The 24,539-nt window shown below is 46.7% G+C and overlaps 1 protein-coding gene and 1 long non-coding RNA gene across 4 annotated transcripts in view; one reads left to right on the top strand and one right to left on the bottom strand.

Moving 5' to 3' along the window:
• LOC310712747 overlaps positions 1-24,539 on the top strand; it is a 410,683-nt gene that overhangs the window by 106,077 nt on the left and 280,067 nt on the right. The gene's annotated exons all lie outside the window — the stretch shown is intronic.
• Positions 1-24,539, bottom strand: part of RINL (Ras and Rab interactor like) — a 51,903-nt gene that overhangs the window by 17,916 nt on the left and 9,448 nt on the right. Inside the window, exons 4-6 of one of the 3 annotated variants that reach the window (XM_083515822.1) lie at positions 19,427-19,568; positions 10,690-10,801; positions 1,535-1,607 (exon numbers count right to left, since the gene is read on the bottom strand). In XM_083515822.1, the coding sequence (XP_083371948.1) occupies positions 1,535-1,607; positions 10,690-10,801; positions 19,427-19,568 (327 nt within the window). Of the gene's footprint in view, positions 1-1,534; positions 1,608-4,689; positions 5,141-10,689; positions 10,802-19,426; positions 19,569-24,539 lie in introns of those variants that run through there. The other 2 variants (XM_083515823.1, XM_083515824.1) reach the window with 2 other exon arrangements.

Here is a 24,539-nt window from a genome sequence, read left to right as displayed (position 1 = left end):
GAAAGCTGGGCGCCATTTTGTTGCCCGTGCTGCTGCAAACTTTGCAGTACAAAGCCAGGGCCAGGCCGGGGAGCCATCTTAAGCTGAGGCTGCATAGGCCTTGTGGTGCATGTGATTCAGATTCTTATAGTCTTTTATATATACCTTCTCATTTAATAATTTAATAATTTTAGCTTTCCAAAACGTTTTACAGATTTTAAATGACTGTACCCCACCCTACTTATGCTGGTCTATGACCGTAATAAAGATTTGATTTGTCGATTGATACTTCTTTACTTCATATTTTATTGACTGATTTCATAAAATTTATACACTGGTTGTAAAAAAAATTTGAACCCTCTAAGAGAACAAACCAATAACATTATCAGTAAAAGCAACTCTTTAAAACATTCAAAAGATAAAATCAGCAATAAACTGAAAACAGATAAAAATATACAGCAGCACTGTATGTTTTGGAGTAGGTTTGTTTAAACGGAAATGTTTAGACACCTCTCTAAAGGCAGCTTCCTGGTGTCAAGATGCGGGGAGTCCCAGTGTAGGTGCTTCCACACTAAAAGATTGATTTCTTACAAACCTTGAGATGTATTGGGGGAGGGCACGCTATTTCTGTAATTCAAAGCTGTTGTAAATTGTTGTTAATGCTATGCAATAGTGTGCTTTAATATTAACAGTGTGTTTTAATTGTTCTAACCTGCCCTGAGAGCTTAGGGTAAAAGGCAGGTCATAAATTGCAATTATTATTATTATTAATACAGTGGTACCTCGGGTTAAGTACTTAATTTGTTCTGGAGGTCCGTTCTTAACCTGAAACTGTTCTTAACCCGAAGCACCACTTTAGCTAATGGGGCCTCCCGCTGCTGCACGATTTCTGTTCTCATCCTGAAGCAAAGTTCTTAACCCGAGGTACTATTTCTGGGTTAGCGGAGTCTGTAACCTGAAGCATCTGTAACCTGAAGCGTATGTAACCCGAGGTACCACTGTAATAGTAATAAATACTAATACAGTGGTGCCCCGCAAGACGAATGCCTTGCAAGACGGAAAACTCGCTAGACGAAAGTTTTCTCCGTTTTGGAGGTGCTTCGCAAAACGAATTTCCTATGGGCTTGCTTCGCAAGTCGACAATGTCTTGCGAGTTCCTGCTGGTTTCCCCCCCCCCTTTTTTTCTAAGCCGCTAAGCCGCTTATCAGCTGATCCAATCAGCAGATAAGCCGCTAAAAGCCGCTAAAAGCCTCTAAAAGCCGCTAATAGCGCTAATCCGTCAATGGGCTTGCTTCGCAAGACGAAAAAACCGCTAGACGAAGAGAATCACAGAACGGATTCTTTTCGTCTTGCGGGGCGCCACTGTAATAATAATAATAAATATTTGGCTGAAAGCAGACACAGAAGTCATCAGAAGGACATGCAGTGTGCCCTTTTTGCTTCCTGGAAAGTGCTGCCACAACAGATCCAAATGCAAGGACAGAGGGGGAGCCGACAACCCAACCCGCCCCCCCCCCCCCGGTTTCCCCATCAGCAGCTGCCTCCAGACACTCACCTGCTTACAAGGTGGAAAGAGACCAGCTCCAAGAGGTCTCTGAAATGTAGCAGGGAACCCTCCAGAGAGATCACTGTGAGAATGAGAGAAGCATCAGAAGAAGGCATTGCAAATATAGGCCACATGTTGGGGGGGGGTGTTTGTTTGACCCTTTCAATCCTCTCCCCACACAGAAGGTCTTTTGGGGCAAGGAGACCCCAACCATTTAAAGCTTCTCTGTCTATCATTGATTACTTTCATTACTTGAAGCTTGTGGGACAATCGTTGCAACACGGCTATTTGCCAAACTTCACAGGCCGAGTAATGCACACTTTTACGGACTCAACACACGTTTAAAGTGCACGGCATCTCCCCAAAGAACCCCGGGAACTGTGGTTTGTTAAGGGCACTGGAAGCGGTAGCTCTGCAAAGGGCAACCCACAGTTCCCAGGATTCTTTGGGGGAACGTTACGCAAAAGTAAAACATAAAGCAGCAATAAAAAACAATGCAGATAATCATGACAACTAATCCAGAATGCGGCAGCTAGACTGGTGACTGGGAGCGGCCGCCGAGACCACATAACACCGGTCTTGAAAGACCTACATTGGCTCCCAGTACGTTTCCGAGCACAATTCAAAGTGTTGGTGCTGACCTTTAAAGCCCTAAATGGCCTCAAAGGCCCAGTAGACCTGAAGGAGTGTCTCCACCCCCATCGTTCAGCCCGGACACTGAGGTCCAGCACCGAGGGCCTTCTGGCGGTTCCCTTACTGCGAGAAGCCAAGTTACAGGTAACCAGGCAGAGGGCCTTCTCGGTAGTGGCACCCTCCCTGTGGAACGCCCTCCCGTCAGATGTCAAAGAGATAAACCTGGCATTTAGAAGACATCTGAAGGCAGCCCTGTTCAGGGAATCTTTTAATGTGTGACATTTTAATGTATTTTTAATCTTCGTTGGAAGCCGCCCAGAGTGGCTGGGGAAACCCAGCCAGATGGGTGGGGTACAAATAATAAATTATTATTATTATTATTATTATTATTATTATTATTATTATTATTACAGTGGTACCTCGGGTTACATATGCTTCATGTTACATACACTTCAGGTTACAGACTCCGCTAACCCAGAAATAGTACCTCGGGTTAAGAACTTTGCTTCAGGATGAGAACAGAAATCGTGCTCCGGTAGCCCGGCAGCAGCAGGAGGCCCCATTAGCTAAAGTGGTGCTTCAGGTTAAGAACAGTTTCAGGTTAAGAACAGACCTCCGGAACGAATTAATTACTTAACCCGAGGTACCACTGTATTACTATTAAAGTGACTGGTCAGTCATTGAACAGTTAGAGAGACCTGCTAGTAAAGACCTGGCTTGACCAGTCATCCTTCCCATAACCCCAGGTGCAGCAGAGAGAAAGCTACACTCTGCCCATGCCTAGAGGCATCCTTTATCTGGATCCGGACTGACCCTACAATTGCCAAGCTGAATCCCAAGGGGCTCAAATTAAGGCGTGTGAAGTCCTACCAGGGCCACTCCAAAGGAGACGTCAAACACGAAATCCAAGGATGGAATCCTCGAGTCATAGAATCATAGAATCCTAGAGTTGGAAGAGACCACAAGGGCCATCAAGTCCAACCCCCTGTCAAGCAGGAAACACCATCAGAGCACTCCTGACATATGGTTGTCAAGCCTCTGCTTAAAGACCTCCAAAGTAGGAGACTCCACCACACTCCTTGGCAGCAAATTCCACTGTCAAACAGCTCTTACTGTCAGGAAGTTCTTCCTAATGTTTAGGTGGAATCTTCTTTCTTGTAGTTTGGATCCATTGCTCCGTGTCCGCTTCTCTGGAGCAGCAGAAAACAACCTTTCTCCCTCCTCTATGTGACAGCCTTTTATATATTTGAACATGGCTATCATATCACTCCTTAATCCACCCCTTAGTCCAGCCTTCCAGTCCTCTGTGTTACAAAAGCACCAGATCCCACGGTATCCGTCAGGACTATAAACTCACTGGCCTCTGCATTGTGAAGCCCTAGTCCCTCCTTGCTTCCCCAAAGCATCGCAACAACCTTATGGATTTGTAACATGCCAAAGATCTAAGCATCTCAAGAGTTTGCAAGCCAATGAACGAGAGTGAGGGACGGCAGAGGAGCAGCACAATGAAAAAGCACAGTTCTCCAAAATATATAAACATGGTATAAGAAAAGAGGAAAGAATGCCACTTTAAAATCAGAAAAGAATAATCTTTATCCTATCTATATCTGGAAGTGAGAGCTGGACCATAAAGAAGGCTGATCGCAGAAGAATGGATGCTTTAGAATTCTGGTGCTGGAGGAGACTCTTGAGAGTCCCATGGACTGCAAGAAGATCAAACCTCTCCATTCTGAAGGAAATCAGCCCTGAGTGCTCACTGGAAGGACAGATCCTGAAGCTGAGGCTCCAATACTTTGGCCACCTCATGAGAAGAGAAGACTCCCTGGAAAAGACCCTGATGTTGGGAAAGATGGAGGGCGCAAGCAGAAGGGGATGACAGAGGATGAGATGGATGGACGGTGTTCTCGAAGGTACCAGCATGAGTTTGACCAAACTGCGGGAGGCAGTGGAAGACAGGAGTGCCTGGCGTGCTCTGGTCCAGGGGGTCACGAAGAGTCAGACACGACTAAATGACTAAACAACAACAACAACAATATATAGCAGGAAGGTGTGCTTCCTCTGTAGATCAATCAGCCTAGAGCTCATTCATACCATGTTCAAATTTTGAACAGCATCCACATCTCGTGTCTGCCCAGGCTGGTGACCCCCATCACACCCACACAACAATCTTCAAATCCAGATCTGCCCCACTCTATGATAGGGTCGTAACCCATGGGCTTGTTGGCTATTTGCAGATTAGTTGTGCTGCAGAAAGCGTCTTGGGGAGACCACGCATTACAAGGAACGCAAAAATAACTTTAGCGCGGTTTCAATAACAAAAACAAAAACTCCTTTCACATTAAATATATCAATAACCATGACCCAACCACCAGGGTACTGAGAGAGCTATGTTCTGCTCTTTATATACCAAACCCAACAGCTTAATTAACATAACTTAACAGCACTGGCTATACCGCTTCACAGCTGTAAAACTAGGTCATGTTATTTGCTGTGCCCCTTAAAGAAATACACCTTGTGGAACAATAATGAACCTTCAAATTTGAAGAGACCGTTCTACAGGGCTACGCACTCTGCTATATCCCCTCGTCCGTCTTTCCATCAGTCGAGCAAAACACATGACTGCGGAGAAGAAACAAACTTCATTTCCAAGAAGAACAACCGCACTTTGCTTATGGGGGTGGCGCCTGCGCCTAGCAACAGCCACTTCCATCCTCTCTCTTGTTTGAGTTTGAATTATTTTGTGGTGGTGCACGCAGGAAGGGCACTGAGCTCATTAACCAAAGCGCATGATTTGCACGCAGGAGAACTTGGATCAATTCCCGACATCTCCAGTTAAAAACAGATCCTGAAGAGACAGCTGGGGCGGGGCGGGGGGAGAGTTTCTGGAGAGCTGCGAGCATCCAGAAGAAGACTAGATTACAGACCACCTTGGCGTGAGAGACAGCTCCCTGTCATTGCATTTATATTACACGTGCTACCCTCTTGTACTGGGGACGCGGGTGGTGCTGTGGGTTAAAGCACAGAGCCTAGGACTTGCCGATCAGAAGGTCGGCGGTTCGAATCCCCCAACGGGGTGAGCTCCCATTGCTCGGTCCCTGCTCCTGCCAACCTAGCAGTTTGAAAGCACGTCAAAGTGCAAGTAGATGAATTGGTACCGCTCCGGTAGGAAGGTAAATGGCGTTTCTGTGCGCTGCTCTGGTTTGCCAGAAGCGGCTTAGTCATGCTGGCCACATGACCTGTTTGTCTGCAGACAAACGCTGGCTCCCTCGGCCAGTAAAGCAAGATGATCGCTGTAACTCCAGAGTCGTTCACGACTGGACCCTTTACCCTTTACCTTTACCCTCTTGTAGGGACCCCACTCCCCAATCTTTCCAGTACTAGAAGGCACAGCCACAGATGGGCAGGGTATAAATAAAATTATTATCATTACTATTATTGTTCTTATTATTTCTCTTAATGAGAAGTGTCCTCCTCTGTCGACCCCAGATATTACCTCCAAGCTACCTTGGAGACTCTTTCTTATTTGAGCATTATTTAGCCGTTAAGACACATTTTCCTCATTCGAATTAGCCTGGGTTTGTCTAAACCCCCACGTATTTGGATTTGTCTATGATTCTGCTATGTCAATGGCCGGCATGGCCAACACAGAGATAGCTGTGGTGCACCCACCTTTTTTAAAAAAAAGAAACAAATTTCACCCAAGAAGTTTGCAAAAGCACAGTTAAAGGTAAAGGGACCCCTGACCATTAGGTCCAGCCGTGGCCGACTCTGGAGTTGCGGTGCTCATCTCGCTTTACTGGCCGAGGGAGCCGGCGTACAGCTTCCGGGTCATGTGGCCAGCATGACTAAGCCGCTTCTGGCGAAGCAGAGCAGCCCACGGAAACACCGTTTACCTTCCCGCCGGAGTGGTACCTATTTATCTACTTGCCCTTTGACGTGCTTTCGAACTGCTAGGTTGGCAGGAGCAGGGACCGAGCAACGGGAGCTCACCCCGTCGCGGGGATTCGAACCGCCAACCTTCTGATCGTCAAGTCCTAGGCTCTGTGGTTTAACCCACAGCACCACCCGCATCCCTAAAAGCATAGTTAGACAAGTGCAAATTTGTTTGTACCGTTTCCAGGTTTTGTGCAAATCTGAGGGGGTGGGGCTAAGCTCCTGAAACTCCCTTTTATTATTATTATTGGTTTTCACATATTACATTACAATACAGATGTACCAAAGCCAACACCATTCTCTCCCCATCCCCCCATACATTTACATTTTTATTTCCTCAATCCATCATATTATTCTTTTCTCCTTCCTCCCACTTCCCTCCACCCCCACTCGATTTCCTCCACGTTATACAATTTACAATAATCTTTGCATTCTACAACCTTCTCAAATCACCTGTATATTCTTAATATCTTTCCTTACTAATTTTTCTTCCATCCAGTACCTCACATTTTAATCTAGGCATATTAACATATCTTTTTTTTTTTAGCAGTGTTTTGCCATATATTCATCAAAACATTTCCACTCCTCTTTTAATTTTTGATTCGATTGATTTCTTATTATCGCAGTTAATTTTGCCAAAATTAAATATTCATTTAGTTTACAAATCCATTCCTCCTTTGTGGGTATAGTTTGTGACTTCCACCTAGCAGCAATCACTATTCTAGCAGTTGTACTTACATATAGAAAAATTCTCCCCCCCCCCCATGGTATCTCATCATCTATCAATCCAAGGAGATATGTTTCTGCTTTCTTTGTTATTGATATTATTATTATTATTATTATTATTATTATTATTATTACTATTTATACCCCGCCCATCTGGCTGGGTTTCCCCAGCCACTCTGGGCGGCTTCCAACAAAACACTAAAATACAATAACCTATTAAAATAATAATAATTTATTATTTTCAACATCTTCCTTAGTTCTTCATGTACTACTATCCAAAATTGCTTTATTTCCTCACACCTCCACCACATATGTATGTTGTTCCTATTTCTCCACAACATCTCCAACAGAGGTTGGATTTCAATTTGTATATCTTCGCCAACTTAACTGGCATTAAGTACCACCTATAGAACATCTTTACAAAATTTCCGTTAATTGTATATGAGGCAGTAAATCGTATATCTCTGAAACTCCCTTTTTAGCAAGCATTGCAAGGGGTTGGACCGGATGACCCTGCAGGGGGTGGGGGTCCCAAATCTATGATTCTATGAAGAGAAATGAAAGCAACTGCAAATTTTCGTCACCCGCTTTCCAGATCGCTGGCCCAATATATCGGGCGCAGACATTTTTAAGGTGGTTTGCTCGTACAGCTTTTTCGTTCTGCACCAGCCCAAGGGGTCAAAATAAAAATAAGCACACTATCCCAAGGCACAACAGAAATGTTGTTGTTGTTTAGTCATTTAGTCGTGTCCGATTCTCCATGACCCCCTGGACCAGAGCACGCCAGGCACTCCTGTCTTCCACTGCCTCCCGCAGTTTGGTCAAACTCATGCTGGTAGCTTCGAGAACACTGTCCAACCATCTCGTCCTCTGTCGTCCCTTTCTCCTTGTGCCCTCCATCTTTCCCAACATCAGGGTCTTTTCCAAGGAGTCTTCTCTTCTCATGAGGTGGCCAAAGTCTTGGAGCCTCAGCTTCAGGATCTGTCCTTCCAGGGAGCACTCAGGGCTGATTTCCTTCAGAATGGAGAGGTTTGATCTTCTTGCAGTCCATGGGGCTCTCAAGAGTCTCCTCCAGCACCAGAATTCAAAAGCATCCATTCTTCGGTGATCGGCCTGCCTTGCCGCGGCAAAGGGGCTTGAATAACTCAGAGAAGCTATGAGCTATGCCATGCAGGGCCACCCAAGATGAATAGGTCATAGTGGAGAGTTAGACCAAACGTGATCCATCTGGAGGAGGAACCGGCAAGCCACTCCAGTATCTCTGCCAAGAAAACTCCATGGACAAAGACACCACCAGAAATAGTGACAAGTAAACAAATGACGAGAATGAGGAAGTGGTAGGGACGGAAAGGGGAGTAGCGGAAGGTGACAGTTGATCCACTCACCCAAAAACACAGGCGGAAATTGCCTGTGACCTCGAGTGGAGTGTGGTTTGCAGCCCAATTTCCTCCAGCTTATTGGATTACTCCCCCCCCCCCCGTATTGGGCAAACCTTGAATTTACAGGAAGACAGCATAGAGTTTCGTGTCGTTTGAGGGCGACGTCCTGTGGACTGTGCGAATTAAATGGGAATGAATGCACACAGTAAACTCCAGTATGGGCATCTAGCCTACCTAGGACCCTCGTACCTACGGGACTGCCTCTCCCGGTATGCCCCACGGAGAGCCTCAAGGTCCATAAATAGCAACACCCTAGTGGTCCCGGGCGCTAAGGAAGTTAGATTAGCTTCAACCAGAGCCAGGGCCTTTTCAACACTGGCCCCGGCCTGGTGGAACGCTCTGTCTCATGAGACCAGGGCCCTGCAGGATCTGATTTCTTTCCGCGGGGGCTGTAAGACAGAGTTGTTCCACCTGGCCTTTGGCTTGGAGCCAATTTGATTCCCTCCCCCTCTTTCTTTTTCCTTTTTCCTTTCTCCTCCTGTGATGGGGCTGCATTTTAATATTTTAATGTTTCAATATTTTAATGTTGTATTTTAATATTGTTTTTAAGTTGCATTCATTCAACTTGTTTTTATTATAGCTTGTTAGCCGCCCTGAGCCTGGCTTTGGCTGGGGAGGGCGGGGTATAAATAATAATAATAATAATAATAATAATAATAATAATAATAACCTCACTGGGTCATTGTGGGGATAAAGGAGGGGTAGGAGGGAAGCACAGAAGGTGGGCTCCTTGGAAGCAGCAAGAAAAACGCTACCACACATTCAATAAGAGTTCCTCACCTGCGGCTGGGCTCATAAAATAGGAAGGTGGCGTTTCTCAGGAGGCAGTTGATAAAGGAGCAGCTCAGCCAGAGATCCCAAAAAAGTGTTTGGGGGGGAGAGTTAACCCCTAGCCCCACCACAAGACTGAAGGGAGACCCCCATTTCGTGAGAGACCTGCAACCTGCAAGGACCAGCCCTTCTAAGCCTCTCCAAACCATTTCCCCTTTTAAGCAGGAGGAAACTGTGTTGCAAAACCCACCGAGGATGAATAAAGGGAGATGCCTAATTTAGAGGAAGGGAGTGGGGTCCAAAGGTTAGAGCAAGGGTGGGGGGGTAGATTTCCAGGCGGGGAACAGTGACGCTGGTACAGAAAGGAGAGAGGAGCAAAGGTTCAAGCACGTACGATTCTCGGATCGAGGACTTGGGAATGTAGGCAGATGATTTACAATGAGTCAGGCCTTGGGGCCCATCAAGTTCAGTATTGCTGGCACTGGCTGGCAACAGTTCATAGGTCAGAAGGCAAAATGTGCAGGTGCTATTAATTTGAAAATCAGCCTTCTCCCCCTCTGCCCAGCTCCCAGGAAAGCACACATGGTCTAGCAGTGGCTATTCGCCGCAATAGTTCAGTAGAGCTTCCATGTACACAGGCAGTAATAATAATAATAATAATAATAATAATAATAATAATAATAATAATAAAAAAATATATTATTTGTACCCCGCCCATCTGGCTGAGTTTCCCCAGCCACTCTGGGCAGCTCCCAATCAAGTGTTAAAAACAATACAGCATTAAATATTAAAAACTTCCCTAAACAGGGCTGCCTTCAGATGTCTTTTAAAGATAGGATAGCTGCTTATTTCCTTCACATCTGAAGGGAGGGCATTCCACAGGGCGGGCGCCACTACCAAGGAGGCCCTCTGTCTGGTTCCCTGGAACCTCACTTCTTGCAATGAGGGAACCGCCAGAAGGCCCTTGGCACTGGATCTCAGTGTCCAGGCAGAACGATGGGGGTGGAGACACTCCTTCAGGTATACTGGGCCTTTGAGGCCATTTAGGGCTTTAAAGGTCAGCACCAACACTTTGTATTGTGCTCAGAAATGTACTGGAAGCCAATGCAGATCTCTCAGGACCGGTGTTATGGGGTCCCGGTGGCCACTCCCAGTCACCGGTCTAGCTGCTGCATTCTGGATTAATTGCAGTTTCTGGGTCACCTTCAAAGGTAGCCCCACGTAGAGCGCATTGCAGTAGTCCAAGCGGGAGATAACCAGAGCATGCACCACTCTGGCGAGACAGTCCGCGGGCAGATAGGGTCTCAGCCTGCGTACCAGATGGAGCTGGTAGACAGCCGCCCTGTACACAGAATTAACCTGCGCCTCTATGGACAGCTGTGAGTCCAAAATGACTCCCAGGCTGCGCACCTGGTCCTTCAGGGGCACAGTTACCCCATTCAAGACCAGGGAATCCCCCACACCAGCCCACCCCGTGTCTCCCCAAAAACAGTACTTCTGTCTTGTCAGGATTCAACCTCAATCTGTTAGCCGCCATCCATCCTCCAACCGCCTCCAGGAACTCCAGTTTAGCCCCAAAGCACCAGACCCTGGGAACAAACGAATCTGTGGTTCAGCACAGGTCAAATACAGAAGACCCTCAGAGGGACCGAACCAACTCACCTGTGCCGTTGTCCTGGATAGAGAAAGAGCAGACAGCACCACTCCTGTTTTCCTGTGTTCGTAGGAAGAGCTCCCTGGACCCTCCAGCTGCATTTCTAGCGATAATGAACGTCTGGCCGCAGAAGGAAAAGGAAAGGGGGCAGGAGGAGGGGAGAGAGATTGAGAGAGAAAGGAGATGAGAAATCCGCTTGCCTCTGGATAGCACAGTCAATGAAGCAAGACCCACCCCCCACCTCCTTCCCTTCCCCTTTAAGCAGGAAAGAGGAAACCACCAGCAACATTTGTGACTCTGCATCTGCAAGCACACTGAGAAGGTGACAAGGAGCAACTTTGCTGCTGCTGCTTCAGTGTCCAGTGGCAGCCTTCCCTAACATGGCACACAACCCCCCCCCCCGTGCTTTGGACTACAACTCCCATCAGCCCCAGCCAGTGTGACCGTAAGATGCTAGGACCAATGGGAGTTGGCAGCTTCTAGGTGATATGGGTTCCATGCCCCCTGCCATCTGTACTCTACGTTTGAAGCGGTGCTGTGCCACTTTAAATGGGTCATTTGTTTAGTCGTTTAGTCGTGTCCGACTCTTCGTGACTCCATGGACCAGAGCACGCCAGGCCCTCCTGTCTTCCACTGCCTCCCGCAGTTTGGTCAAACTCATGCTGGTAGCTTCGAGAACACTGTCCCACCATCTCGTCCTCTGTCGTCCCCTTCTCCTTGTGCCCTCCATCTTTCCCAACATCAGGGTCTTTTCCAGGGAGTCGTCTCTTCTCATGAGGTGGCCAAAGTCTTGGAGCCTCAGCTTCAGGATCTGTCCTTCCAGTGAGCACTCAGGGCTGATTTCCTTCAGAATGGAGAGGTTTGATCTTCTTGCAGTCCATGGGACTCTCAAGAGTCTCCTCCAGCACCAGAATTCAAAAGCATCAATTCTTCGGCGATCAGCCTTCTTTATGGTCCAGCTCTCACTTCCGTACATCACCACTGGGAAAACCATAGCTTTAACTATACAGGCCTTTGTTGGCAAGGTGATGTCTCTGCTTTTTAAGATACTGTACTGTCTAGGTTTGTCATTGAAATGGGTCATGGCTTCCCCCAAAGAATTCTGGGAAGTGTGGGCTGTTAACAGAGCTGCAGTTCCCAGAGTTCCCTGGGAGGAGGAACTGACTGTTAAGACCACTCTGAGGACTGTCGCTCTGGCCAGGAATCAGGGGCCTCCTAGAAACTCTTAGCAGCGGTAACAAAACTACAGTTCCCAGGATTCTTTGGGGGAAACCACGGCGGTTTAAAGTGATATGGCCGTGCTTTAAGTGCAGATGGGGCCTCCGTGCAACTTTTCCCAATCAGCATCTTTCACAAGGGCCCGTAACCAAATATGAACGCCCCCAATATGAGATGTTCTTGAAAGGCATGTCTGTCATTCCATTGTTGTTGTTGGCCTCCGTCTGTCTCAACAGACAATGGAGTGCGCCTCCAGGGATGAAGCCAAACTGCGAGCTCTCCAGGGTACAAGCCTGGGCAGTGTGAGTGGAGGTCCTTTGCTGCCCAGGGGACAAGAACCGCCTCTCGGACTCACTGGTGTGGTCCAAAAGGAAGCAGAGCAAGATGTTTGGCACTGGCTTGGCTGCAGGAGTTGCCAGTGTTGTAAGAACTTTATGGAACTTTATGGAGGGCTGACGTACTTTCTACGTAGCCTTGGGGCAATCTAAAAGTAAAGGTAAAGAGACCCCTGGCCATTAGGTCCAGTCGTGACCGACTCTGGGGTTGCAGCGCTCATCTCGCTTTATTGGCCGAGGGAGCCGGCGTACGGCTTCCGGGTCATGTGGACAGCATGACTAAGCCGCTTCTGGCCAACCAGAGCAGCGCATGGAAACGCCGTTTACCTTTCCGTCGGAGCGGTACTTGCATTTTGACGTGCTTTCGAACTGCTAGGTTGGCAGGAGCAGGGGCGGAACAACGGGAGCTCACCCCATTGCGGGGATTCGAACCGCCAACCTTCTGATCGGCAAGTCCTAGGCTTTGTGGTTTAACCCACAGCGCCACCCACGTGCCCCTGACAACAGACAATTGGGGCAATCTAGTCCACATTAATTGACTGCTTTCCCATGTAAATGCAAAAAGGAGCTTTCCTCATGTACTCTTATGGAGAAGAATGCAGAGCCAAGGTCCACAACACTGAAAAGTGTACTATCGGGAGGAATCCCTGTTCATATGGTGTTTGGATTGGCCGTGATGGCATGTCTTGGGATTACAAAGTTATTTATGATGCGCAAGTCTTGCAGGAGACGGTATTTGATGGGTGTCCCTGGAGGGCTGGGTTTCTTGACAGGAAGAAGGGGAGAATTACATGGGCTGGCATAGGGCACAAGGATCCCTTAATCCATGAAGTCCTTTATCCTTGGTTTCAATCCTTCTATTGCCTCTGTTGGGAGTTACAACACCAGAAGGAGGCGTACAAGGGGCCAGCCATCCAACCGTCTTAGGTCCTACTCCTGATTTGTGCAGGGTTTGCTCCTGAACTATATATATATATATATATATATATATATATATATATATTTGTTTTCGTAGATTTTCACGGGTACAGGAATGCAGGTTTTGGTGTCCTCGGGTGTCTTCCCGTGTAAAAGTTGGGGTGTCTAGGCGACGTTTCGACGAGGTCTCACTCGTCATCTTCAGGCTGGTGCTTTCGGCTTCTTGTTACTGGAACAGAGCGGGATCTCAGTGTTTGAGTTCCTATAAATACTGTAGAGGGGTGTGGTGTATTGCCTCAAAAGTTCTGGGCAGAGGGGAAGTTCCCAGGCTAGTGTTCTTTTCTTCTTTTGTTCCTTAATTACTTGAGGGATATCTTGAGTGATTTCTTGAGTGATATTCTGAGTACCACTTAGGTGGGTCATTAGGTGTGGATTAGTTGCTAAAGCCTTCGTGTCTTGACCTCTTGAATTTGTGAAGAGTTTTTCTGGGAAGATGGCTGTACTGCACTTAGTTGTGCTTTGGCTTGGCTTCGTGTATAGGGGCGAGCTGTGGTTTTGTGCCCTGTGCCAGCCAGATCTGTGTAGGGATTGCAGGGGGGTGCAGCATCCGGAGTTGCCACTATGGTTTGGTTACTGGATGGTGTCTGTAATTTATCTGTGGAGAGGGTCTGGGTTTGGGTCTGGTGTGGTTGATTGGTGGTGGCGTTCTGTGTGCCTCTGGATCTGGTGTCGGTTTTTGTGGGGAGGGCTAATTTCCAGATGTCTGGCAGGCGGGACGTGTCGTCACGCTTGTTCATGTTGTGAGGGTGTTTCTCTATCTCGATGGCTTCCATGATTATTCTCTTGTGGTGATGTTCCATGTTAAAGAGCAATTTGGAATCTGCAAAATTAATTTCGTGTCCTGTTTCTTTCATGTGTTGGAAAAGAGAGGAAGATTTTTCTTCTTTTTTGACGGCATTCTTGTGTTCTGCGATACGTGCATTTATTCGTCTGTTTGTTTGTCCAATGTACGTGGCTGGGCAGACTTTGCAGGGTATTTCATAGACCCCTTGGTTTTCCAACTGGATTTTATCTTTGGGGTTTCTGAGGATATTGGCTATTTTTTGGTTGGTGCAAAAGGCTGTTTTGATATTGTGTTTATGGAGGATTTTGCTAATTTTATCTGTAGTGCCCTTGATATAAGGAAGGAGGGCCATGCCATTGTTTTCTTCCGTGTCTTGGTTTTTGGGGGGTGTTTCTTTTTGGATTAGCTTCTTAACCCTGTTTTGCTGGTATCCATTGGCGATTAACACATTTGAGAGATTCTGTAACTCAGTTGTCAAGTGGTCTTTGTCAGCCAGGCGTTTGGTTCTGGAGATGAGGGTCTTGGCTACGGAGTTTATTTGTGCAGGGTGGTGGTGTGATTGAGCATGTAAGTAGCGGTTGGTGTGTGTTTTTTTCCGGTAGATAGTGTGTCCTAGGGAGCCATCAGGTTTTTTGTAGATTAGGACGTCAAGGAAGGGAAGCTGGTTGTTGGCTTCTATTTCCATAGTGAATTGTATTTTGGGGTGTATGCTGTTGAGATGTGTGAGGAAGCTATCTAGTTTTTCTTTCCCGTGTGGCCAAATTACAAAGGTGTCGTCAACATATCTGAGCCAAAGTTTGGGTTTGTGTTCTGACTTGTCTAAAGCATTGGTTTCAAAGTGTTCCATGTACAGATTTGCGATGACCGGTGAGAGGGGTGATCCCATAGGTGCTCCTTCTATCTGTTTGTATCTTTGTCCATTGTGGATGAAGTACGTGTTGGTTAGGCAGTGGTTGGTCAGGTCCAGGATGTATTCGGGGGGATTGTATTTGTTTTGAATGGCTGTCAAGGCTTCATTAATGGGCACTTGTGTGAAGAGAGATACAACATCGAAGCTCACAAGTAGGTCATCGGGATGTAGGTTTTGCTTCTTTATTGTTTCTATGAACTGGAAGGAGTTTGTAACGTGTGAAGAGATGGATTCTGCATAGGGCTGAAGTTGCTTAGCGAGAAATTTAGCGAGATTTTGTAGAGGTGAGCCTATGGAGCTGACTATTGGTCTGAGTGGTGTTCCTTCTTTGTGTATCTTGGGGAGGCCGTAGAGTTTGGGGCATCTGGATGATTTTTCTCTGGGGATGATTCTTAGCTGGATTTCTTCACTAATAGGAGAGGCTTTTATTTTGGATTTGGTGGTTTTTTCCAGATAGGTGGTGGGATCTGTTTTTATAGGTTGGTAGGTAGGGTCTTGGAGTAGATTTGATAGTTTTGCTTGGTAGTCCGATGTGTTCATCACAACAGTGGCATTACCTTTGTCTGCTGGGAGAATGATTATGTTGTTGTCTTTCCTCAGGTTGGTGAGTGCTTTCTGTTCTTCTTTGTGTAAATTGCTTCTGGGTGGTTTGCTGGAGCAGAGGATGTTGGTGACTTCAAGTCTGATTTTATTGGCTTCATCTGGGTTGATTTTGGTTAGGCTAGCTTCGACTCCGCATATGATGTTTTCCGTGGGGATGCGTCTCGGGGTAACTGCAAAGTTGAAACCTTTGGAGAGTACTTTGGTTTCAGTTGAGGTGAGGATCCTGTCTGATATGTTATGTACTGTTTGTTTCATGGGTTGTTGTGGAGGGTGGCTGGGCTTCTGGCGTCTCTCTAGTTTGTGGAGTTTGTTGGTGTGTGTGTCTGTCTTATGTGAGGTCTCAGTTTCAGCTCTCCAGACGGCTAGTTGTTTGCATTTGTCCCAGAGTGCAGGGTGGATTTTGTTACAGAGTTTGAGGTGAAGAGTGAGCAGATCTTTGTTGGTTTGGTTTAGTAGGTATCTTTTCTTATGTAGTTCGTTTCTGATTAGGGATAGTTCAGTTCGTTTCAGGATCCTTTCGGTAGCTGGGGTTTTAGAGTGGAATTTAAGTTGGAAGCATGTGGGAATTAAGTTGTTGTCTCGGCAGTTGCGTAGGAACAAGAGATCACATAAGATGGTGGCTCTTCGGATTTCTAGTTTCTCGTAGGTTCTTGTCAGCTGGAAGGTTTCCTCCCCGTAGAGGTGAGATATTTGTTTTCGTAGATTTTCACGGGTACAGGAATGCAGGTTTTGGTGTCCTCGGGTGTCTTCCCGTGTAAAAGTTGGGGTGTCTAGGCGACGTTTCGACGAGGTCTCACTCGTCATCTTCAGGCTGGTGCTTTCGGCTTCTTGTTACTGGAACAGAGCGGGATCTCAGTGTTTGAGTTCCTATAAATACTGTAGAGGGGTGTGGTGTATTGCCTCAAAAGTTCTGGGCAGAGGGGAAGTTCCCAGGCTAGTGTTCTTTTCTTCTTTTGTTCCTTAATTACTTGAGGGATATCTTGAGTGATTTCTTGAGTGATATTCTGAGTACCACTTAGGTGGGTCATTAGGTGTGGATTAGTTGCTAAAGCCTTCGTGTCTTGACCTCTTGAATTTGTGAAGAGTTTTTCTGGGAAGATGGCTGTACTGCACTTAGTTGTGCTTTGGCTTGGCTTCGTGTATAGGGGCGAGCTGTGGTTTTGTGCCCTGTGCCAGCCAGATCTGTGTAGGGATTGCAGGGGAAGGAGTGCCCTCCTTCCTTATATCAAGGGCACTACAGATAAAATTAGCAAAATCCTCCATAAACACAATATCAAAACAGCCTTTTGCACCAACCAAAAAATAGCCAATATCCTCAGAAACCCCAAAGATAAAATCCAGTTGGAAAACCAAGGGGTCTATGAAATACCCTGCAAAGTCTGCCCAGCCACGTACATTGGACAAACAAACAGACGAATAAATGCACGTATCGCAGAACACAAGAATGCCGTCAAAAAAGAAGAAAAATCTTCCTCTCTTTTCCAACACATGAAAGAAACAGGACACGAAATTAATTTTGCAGATTCCAAATTGCTCTTTAACATGGAACATCACCACAAGAGAATAATCATGGAAGCCATCGAGATAGAGAAACACCCTCACAACATGAACAAGCGTGACGACACGTCCCGCCTGCCAGACATCTGGAAATTAGCCCTCCCCACAAAAACCGACACCAGATCCAGAGGCACACAGAACGCCACCACCAATCAACCACACCAGACCCAAACCCAGACCCTCTCCACAGATAAATTACAGACACCATCCAGTAACCAAACCATAGTGGCAACTCCGGATGCTGCACCCCCCTGCAATCCCTACACAGATCTGGCTGGCACAGGGCACAAAACCACAGCTCGCCCCTATACACGAAGCCAAGCCAAAGCACAACTAAGTGCAGTACAGCCATCTTCCCAGAAAAACTCTTCACAAATTCAAGAGGTCAAGACACGAAGGCTTTAGCAACTAATCCACACCTAATGACCCACCTAAGTGGTACTCAGAATATCACTCAAGAAATCACTCAAGATATCCCTCAAGTAATTAAGGAACAAAAGAAGAAAAGAACACTAGCCTGGGAACTTCCCCTCTGCCCAGAACTTTTGAGGCAATACACCACACCCCTCTACAGTATTTATAGGAACTCAAACACTGAGATCCCGCTCTGTTCCAGTAACAAGAAGCCGAAAGCACCAGCCTGAAGATGACGAGTGAGACCTCGTCGAAACGTCGCCTAGACACCCCAACTTTTACACGGGAAGACACCCGAGGACACCAAAACCTGCATATATATATATATATATATATATATATATATATATGCAGGTTTTGGTGTCTTCGGGTGTCTTCCCGTGTAAGAGTTGGGGTGTCTAGGCGACGTTTCGACGAGGTCGCCTAGACACCCCAACTCTTACACGGGAAGACACCCGAAGACACCAAAACCTGCATTCCTGTACCCGTGAAAATCTACGAAAGCAAATATATATATATATATATATATATATATATATATATATATATATATATGCAGGTTTTGGTGTCCTCGGGTGTCTTCCCGTGTAAAAGTTGGGGTGTCTAGGCGACGTTTCGACGAGGTCTCACTCGTCATCTTCAGGCTGGTGCTTTCGGCTTCTTGTTACTGGAACAGTTATATATATATATATATATATATAACAAAATCACAAACACAAACAAAAACGAAAAAGAAAGAGTGCATCAAAAATAAACGAATAAACAAATAAACAATGAAAACAAACTTAATTCTTTTAAAATTCCAATCTTATAAACATATTATTGACTTCCCCTAGCCCCTCCCTTCTGAATTTCCTCGTATCTGTATGTTACAGCTTTCCAATATCATTATTAACCAAAAATATTTCCGGTTATAATCTAATTGATTCACTTTTCTTACCGTTGTCAATCCCATTTTTAAATCCTAATTTAATCCTAGGCCTCTTTGGTACTCCTGAACTTTTTCTTCTCCTGAAGATATCCCACAAGGCAGCAGAGGTTGAGGATCAGAGTCTTCCTTCTCCTAGATGGGCTCTCTTCCCAGCTGGACGAGCCCCACCTGCCCCTCACTTCTCTCTATAGCATGGGCAGAAACTACCTTCTTGACCGTTGGACCCACTCTTGGTCTCGCCACTCAACCCACCAGAGCCTGTCTTCGCATGCAGGGGAAGTCCCTAACTCACTGAGGGTCTGAGACCCATCGGCCACCCGCACCTGCTTTAGCTGGTCGGTTGAAGCCGTTTCCAGGGTGTTAAGGTACCAAGGGGTTGCTTGAGAGCAAGTAGGCAAATGCCTCCCTGCTCGGCTGTGAAGCCTTGCTTTTGATGCCAAAATAAACTTTCTCTGTGCAGAGCGCAACTCTCCTGTGGCAATCACTGGCAGAATCTGTGAGTGGGCGGTCCTTAAACCTTCCCCAGCAGAGTAGTTTCTTGACGCCCAGTCTGCGCCTCCCCTCTCGGCGCACAAGCCTATTGCGCAGGGAGGGCATGGGTAACGAAGGACTTCTCTCCTCCCTGCTTTGCCCAGGCAAGGTGTCCTGGCACCGCCTCGCCTCCTCCGAGCCCTGAAGCTCCTCTCCACTGCAGGCGTGGTTACTCTCCTCTGCTGAGGAAGTGCTGCTTCCCACAATCTTTGTGGGCTCTCTGTAATCCATCCGGCTTTTCCCCTCTCGCCCCTGAGCAGATGGCAGTTCTCTGACACAGGGTGTGGCTGCTGTTGCATGTTGACAGCTTCTGGGAGCCCCAGGTGAGAGCTAAGTGCAGGATAGAGACCTAAGGTGAACAAACTACCCCAGAAGGAGCATGACGTGTCCCCCGCCAGAGGGGCTACCCCTCCCCTAACACCCCATACAGCTGCCCACACTGGACTCATCCCATTAAAAAAAATAAAATTTGCTGGCCGCTTACCCCAGGTGGGTGTACTGACAGCAACTCCTTGGCTTGTTCTGGTTGGCTCTCAAGAATCTCCCAAATGCTTCTGGTTGCAGAGAGCCGGTCCAGAAGCGTGATGGGGCTCTTGCACTTTCCGTTCACCAGGGTGTGGCATAGGCTGCATAAGAAGAAGAGTATGGATTTGATATCCCGCTTTATTACTAACCTAAGGAGTCTCAAAGTGGCTAACATTCTCCTTTCCCTTCCTCCCCCACAACAAACACACTATGAGGTGAGTGGGGCTGAGAGACTTCAGAGAAGTGTGACTGGCCCAAGGTCACCCAGCAGCTGCATGTGGAGGAGCGAGGAAGCGAACCCGGTTCACCAGATTACGAGTCCACCACTCTTGGCATTGGAGGTGGGGAAAGAGTTAACAGGAGGAAGGTCTCTCTCCTGCCCTGGCCTGCAAAAACAGCTCTGGAGCTTGCACTGCCTCCAGCTCTTGCCTCCTGGCTGGTACTGTTGTTGTTGTTGTTGTTGTTGTTGTTGTTGTTGTTGTTGTTGTTTAGTCGTGTCTGACTCTTCGTGACCCCATGGACCAGAGCACGCCGGGCACTCCTGTCTTCCACTGCCTCCCGCAGTTTGGTCAAACTCATGCTGGTAGCTTCGAGAACGCTGTCCAACCATCTCGTCCTCTGTCGTCCCCTTCTCCTTGGGCCCTCCATCTTTCCCAACATCAGGGTCTTTTCCAGGGAGTCTTCTCTTCTCCTGAGGTGGCCAAAGTCTTGGAGCCTCAGCTTCAGAATCTGTCCTTCCAGTTAGCACTCAGGGCTGATTTCCTTCAGAATGGATAGGTTTGTTTGGGATTCGGCTGGCACCCTTTGTGCCTCCCCTACTCATGGGGAAACCCTGATTTGGGGATCCGGAGTGAAGTGGGGTGAGTGGCGCGGTGCTTCGAATTGACTGCTTCTTTCACAGAGTGAAGCCGCATCGCTATTGCCGGAGAGCGCTGACTTTTTCCTGTTGACAAACTGGATTTTAAACAACTACCCATGAGTAGAACAGAAAATTAGATCCTTAAATTGATTAATTTGGCATCGAAACGGGAAGGTTCTAAACAGAATCATAGAATCATAGAGTTGGAAGAGACCACAAGGGCCATCGAGTCCAACCCCCTGCCAAGCAGGAAACACCATTAGAGCACTTCTGACATATGGTTGTCAAGCCTCTGCTTAAAGACCTCCAAAGGAGGAGACTCCACCACACTCCTTGGCAGCAAATTCCACTGTCGAACAGCTCTTACTGTCAGGAGGTTCTTCCTAATGTTTAGGTGGAATCTTCTTTCTTGTAGTTTGGATCCATTGCTCCGTGTCCGCTTCTCTGGAGCAGGAAGTTTGCCTTCCTTTTTTGTAAACAGATTGAAGCAAAGAAGTTGCAAGTTAAAGCCTTGGAAAGTTTATTTTTGTAAAGGATTAAATTTCCATCGGTTAAAACTATTAAACCCCCCCTTGGAAGCAGGAGAAGAGGGGGGAAATTTTGGACCTATTGAGCCTGCAGGAGAGAGTGAAAAACCAAATTACCACTGCTCCGAACCTGGAAACGGGCTGCCAGAAAGAGTGACGTTTTTTGACAGCTAGCAATAAGAGAAATATATTGTTTCCATTGTACTCATCTGTGTTTAAAAAGTGGGGAAAGAAACGAACTTTATAGTTTAAATTGTGTTTGAAAGGATTGATACAAGTGGAGACTGTTTCCCTCTAGAGGGAGCTTTTGAAACTGTTACAAGACTGGAGCTGAGGTTTTTCCAGTCGCAAGATAAGAACTGTGTGAAATAGAGATTGACCTTGGACTTTAAGAATGTTGACAGAAGGAGCCTTAGTGGCTGTATTATGAAAGATAAGCTATTCGTTGGAACAGCTCCACAAGAAGACGGACGCTATGAATACCAGACTTGAGAACTTGGGACAAAAAGTGACTAATTTGGAACAAAAAGTGACCATTAATACAGAAATTGTTCAGGATTTCATAGAATCATAGAGTTGGAAGAGACCACAAGGGCCATCGAGTCCAACCCCCTGCCAAGCAGGAAACACCATCAGAGCACTCCTGACATATGGTTGTCAAGCCTCTGCTTAAAGACCTCCAAAGTAGGAGACTCCACCACACTCCTTGGCAGCAAATTCCACTGTCGAACAGCTCTTACTGTCAGGAGGTTCTTCCTAATGTTTAGGTGGAATCTTCTTTCTTGTAGTTTGGATCCATTGCTTCGTGTCCGCTTCTCTGGAGCAGCAGAAAACAACCTTTCTCCCTCCTCTATGTGACATCCTTTTATATATTTGAACATGGCTATCATATCACCCCTTAACCTCCTCTTCTCCAGGCTAAACATGCCCAGCTCCCTTAGCCGTTCCTCATAAGACATCGTTTCCAGGCCTTTGACCATTTTGGTTGCCCTCCTCTGGACACGTTCCAGTTTGTCAGTGTCACACAGGACACAGGAACTTACCTTGACAGGACAAACTGGGGAGAAGACGAAGGAGAATGTTGGTGTTGTTAAACCTAAAATAATACAAGTGGAAGCCACAGTTTTACAGAGGCAAACTGAGGACTATAAATGGAGGCCTTTTATGAATGAATATAGAAAAAGTCAGAATTTGAAGATTGGAGCCCTGCTTGGATTGAAGAAGGAAGGTTGGATAGACTCTTTCAAGCAGAGATTTACTGACCCTTGGGTCCTGAATTTGGGTCAGGAGGTGATTGGAGTTGTGGGGGCCTTTGGATCTGGAGGAGCCTTGAAACATGATTTGAGACATTGTATGGACACTGGTTTTAGCTGTGGAGAGGTGGTTGGTCTGTTGAGAGGGAATGGGGGCATGGTTGGATCGGGCCCCCCCCCCCCAGACCTGCGCTTCAGCACCCTCAGTATCAAAGAATATGAGGAAAAACTGCAGAAGGGACTTGGAAAAGATTTAAGAGCCTCGGACAGAAGATCTCCAGGTTGATGAACTATATGAAATGGACGGAAATGACTGGCAGAATCCGAGACCAGGGAGAAGAGATGGTGGTAGAAGATTGGGAAAGTTTAAAGTTTATATATAGAAATATTGTAAATTTAAATGAGTGTTAAAAAATTGTTGGCATGAAATTTTATGGCTTTAGCAGAAATGTTATAAGGAGTTAGGTATAATTAAGTATTTCAGTTTTAATGGAAAATAAGGTACAAAATATGTTAAGATATTCATAATGGTAAAAATAGAGAAAGATGGAAAGGAATTGCTGAAACAAGTAATAGAAGTGGAATACAAAAAGGGAGGTGAGAGAGGTCAATGAAATAAGGGAATGAAAGATAGAGTAATGAAATGGTATGGTATATGTTTTTAAATTGTTGTTCTTTTGCTTTGTTTAGGTTAATGTGTTAAGGTTGTGTTTTGTATTGTTTATTGTATTGTTCTTTTCTTTTCTCTCTCTCTCTTTTTTTCTTCTCTGTTCTATTTTGTCTTTTTCTTTCGCCTACTTTCTTCCTTTTTCTTTTATTGTAAGTTTTAAAAGCAATAAATATTATTTAAAAAAACAACAACCCAGAATAGATAGGTTTGATCTTCTTGCAGTCCATGGGACTCTCAAGAGTCTCCTCCAGCAGCAGAATTCAAAAGCATCAATTCTTCGGCGATCAGCCTTCTTTATGGTCTGGTACTTCTGGCTGGTACAGTTCCCCACAAATCACTGCTCCCCACAAGTCAGACTCCAGCCCTGTTTCCTCACACACACACACCCGGCAGCTGATCAGCATCCTGCCAGTCCCTGGCAACTCCAGATGTTGTGGGACTTCAAGTCCCATCATGCTGTGCTGGCTGGGGATGATGGGAATGGTAGTCCAACAGCATCTGGAAGGTGCCATGTTGGCCGCAGTGAAGCTGGCAAATCTATTCCCTCGTTCACACAGAGATCACAGAACCTTAGAACTGCAGAGTTGGAAGGGACCACGAGAACCATCTAGTCCAGTGTTTCCCAAACTTGGGTGTCCAGCTGTTTATGGACTACATCTCCCATCATCCCTAGCTAGAAGACCAGTGGTGAGGGATCGTAGGAACTGTAGTCCAAAAACAGCTGGAGATCCAAGTTAGGGAAACAATGATCCAGTCCAACGCAGGAATCTTTTGCCCAGTCTGGGGCCATAGGTGTCAACTTACAGATTTGAAAATACAGTGGTGCCCCGCAAGACGAATGCCTCGCAAGACGGAAAACTCGCTAGACGAAAGAGTTTTCCGTTTTGGAGGTGCCTCGCAAAACGAATTTCCTATGGGCTTGCTTCGCAAGACGACAATGCTTGCGAGTTCCTGATGGTTTTTTTTTTCCTCCCCCCTTTTTTCTAAGCCGCTAAGCCGCTTATCAGCTGATCCGATCAGCAGATAAGCCGCTAAAAGCCTCTAAAAGCTGCTAATAGCGCTAATCCGCTTATCAGCTGATCCGATCAGCAGATAAGCCGCCAAAAGCCTCTAAAAGCCGCTAATAGCGCTAAGCCGCTTATCAGCTGATCCGATCAGCAGATAAGCCGCTAAAAGCCTCTAAAAGCTGCTAATAGCGCTAATCCGCTAATCCTTCAATGGGCTTGCTTTGCAAGACGAAAAAAACCGCTAGACGAAGAGAATCACAGAACGGATTCTTTTCGTCTTGTGAGTCACCACTGTAAGGGATCAGCAGCCAAAATAAGGGATTTTCCAAGCACAGGTATGTTCAACTTCTGAGCCCCTCCGAGCCAAAGGCAGAAAGCCCAGCCAGCAGCCAAACAAAGCCTCAAGTGGTGGTTCCCACAGCGCAGCAACCCAGCAAAGGGGATGCAGCAAGGAAAACCACCGTCACCTCTCCTCTGGGAAGCGCTGAGCAAAGGCGAGTCCCCAGGCAACGCGGCCGATTTGATTGGCACAAGGCATGCAAGCTCCACCCCCCAGTCGTTCTTAGACTCCTTATTGGGTGAGCAATGCAGCCAAGCAACACAGTTGGAGCCTCCCTCCTCCCTGGCCGGCAGGGAGGGAGGGAGAGGAGCTGCTTCCTTTGAAACCCGGGAAATTTAAGGGACATCATCAATAAGGGACAGCAGTGGGACACGGCGCTGGGATAAGGGACTTTCCCGCCAAATAAGGGACGGTTG

The sequence above is a fragment of the Podarcis liolepis genome (assembly GCF_965112155.1).
Source record: "Podarcis liolepis genome assembly, chromosome: 7".
NCBI classification, from domain to species: Eukaryota; Metazoa; Chordata; class Lepidosauria; order Squamata; family Lacertidae; genus Podarcis; species Podarcis liolepis.
Note: the sequence above shows the minus strand (reverse complement) of the source record. Positions and strands in the feature narration are given on the sequence as shown.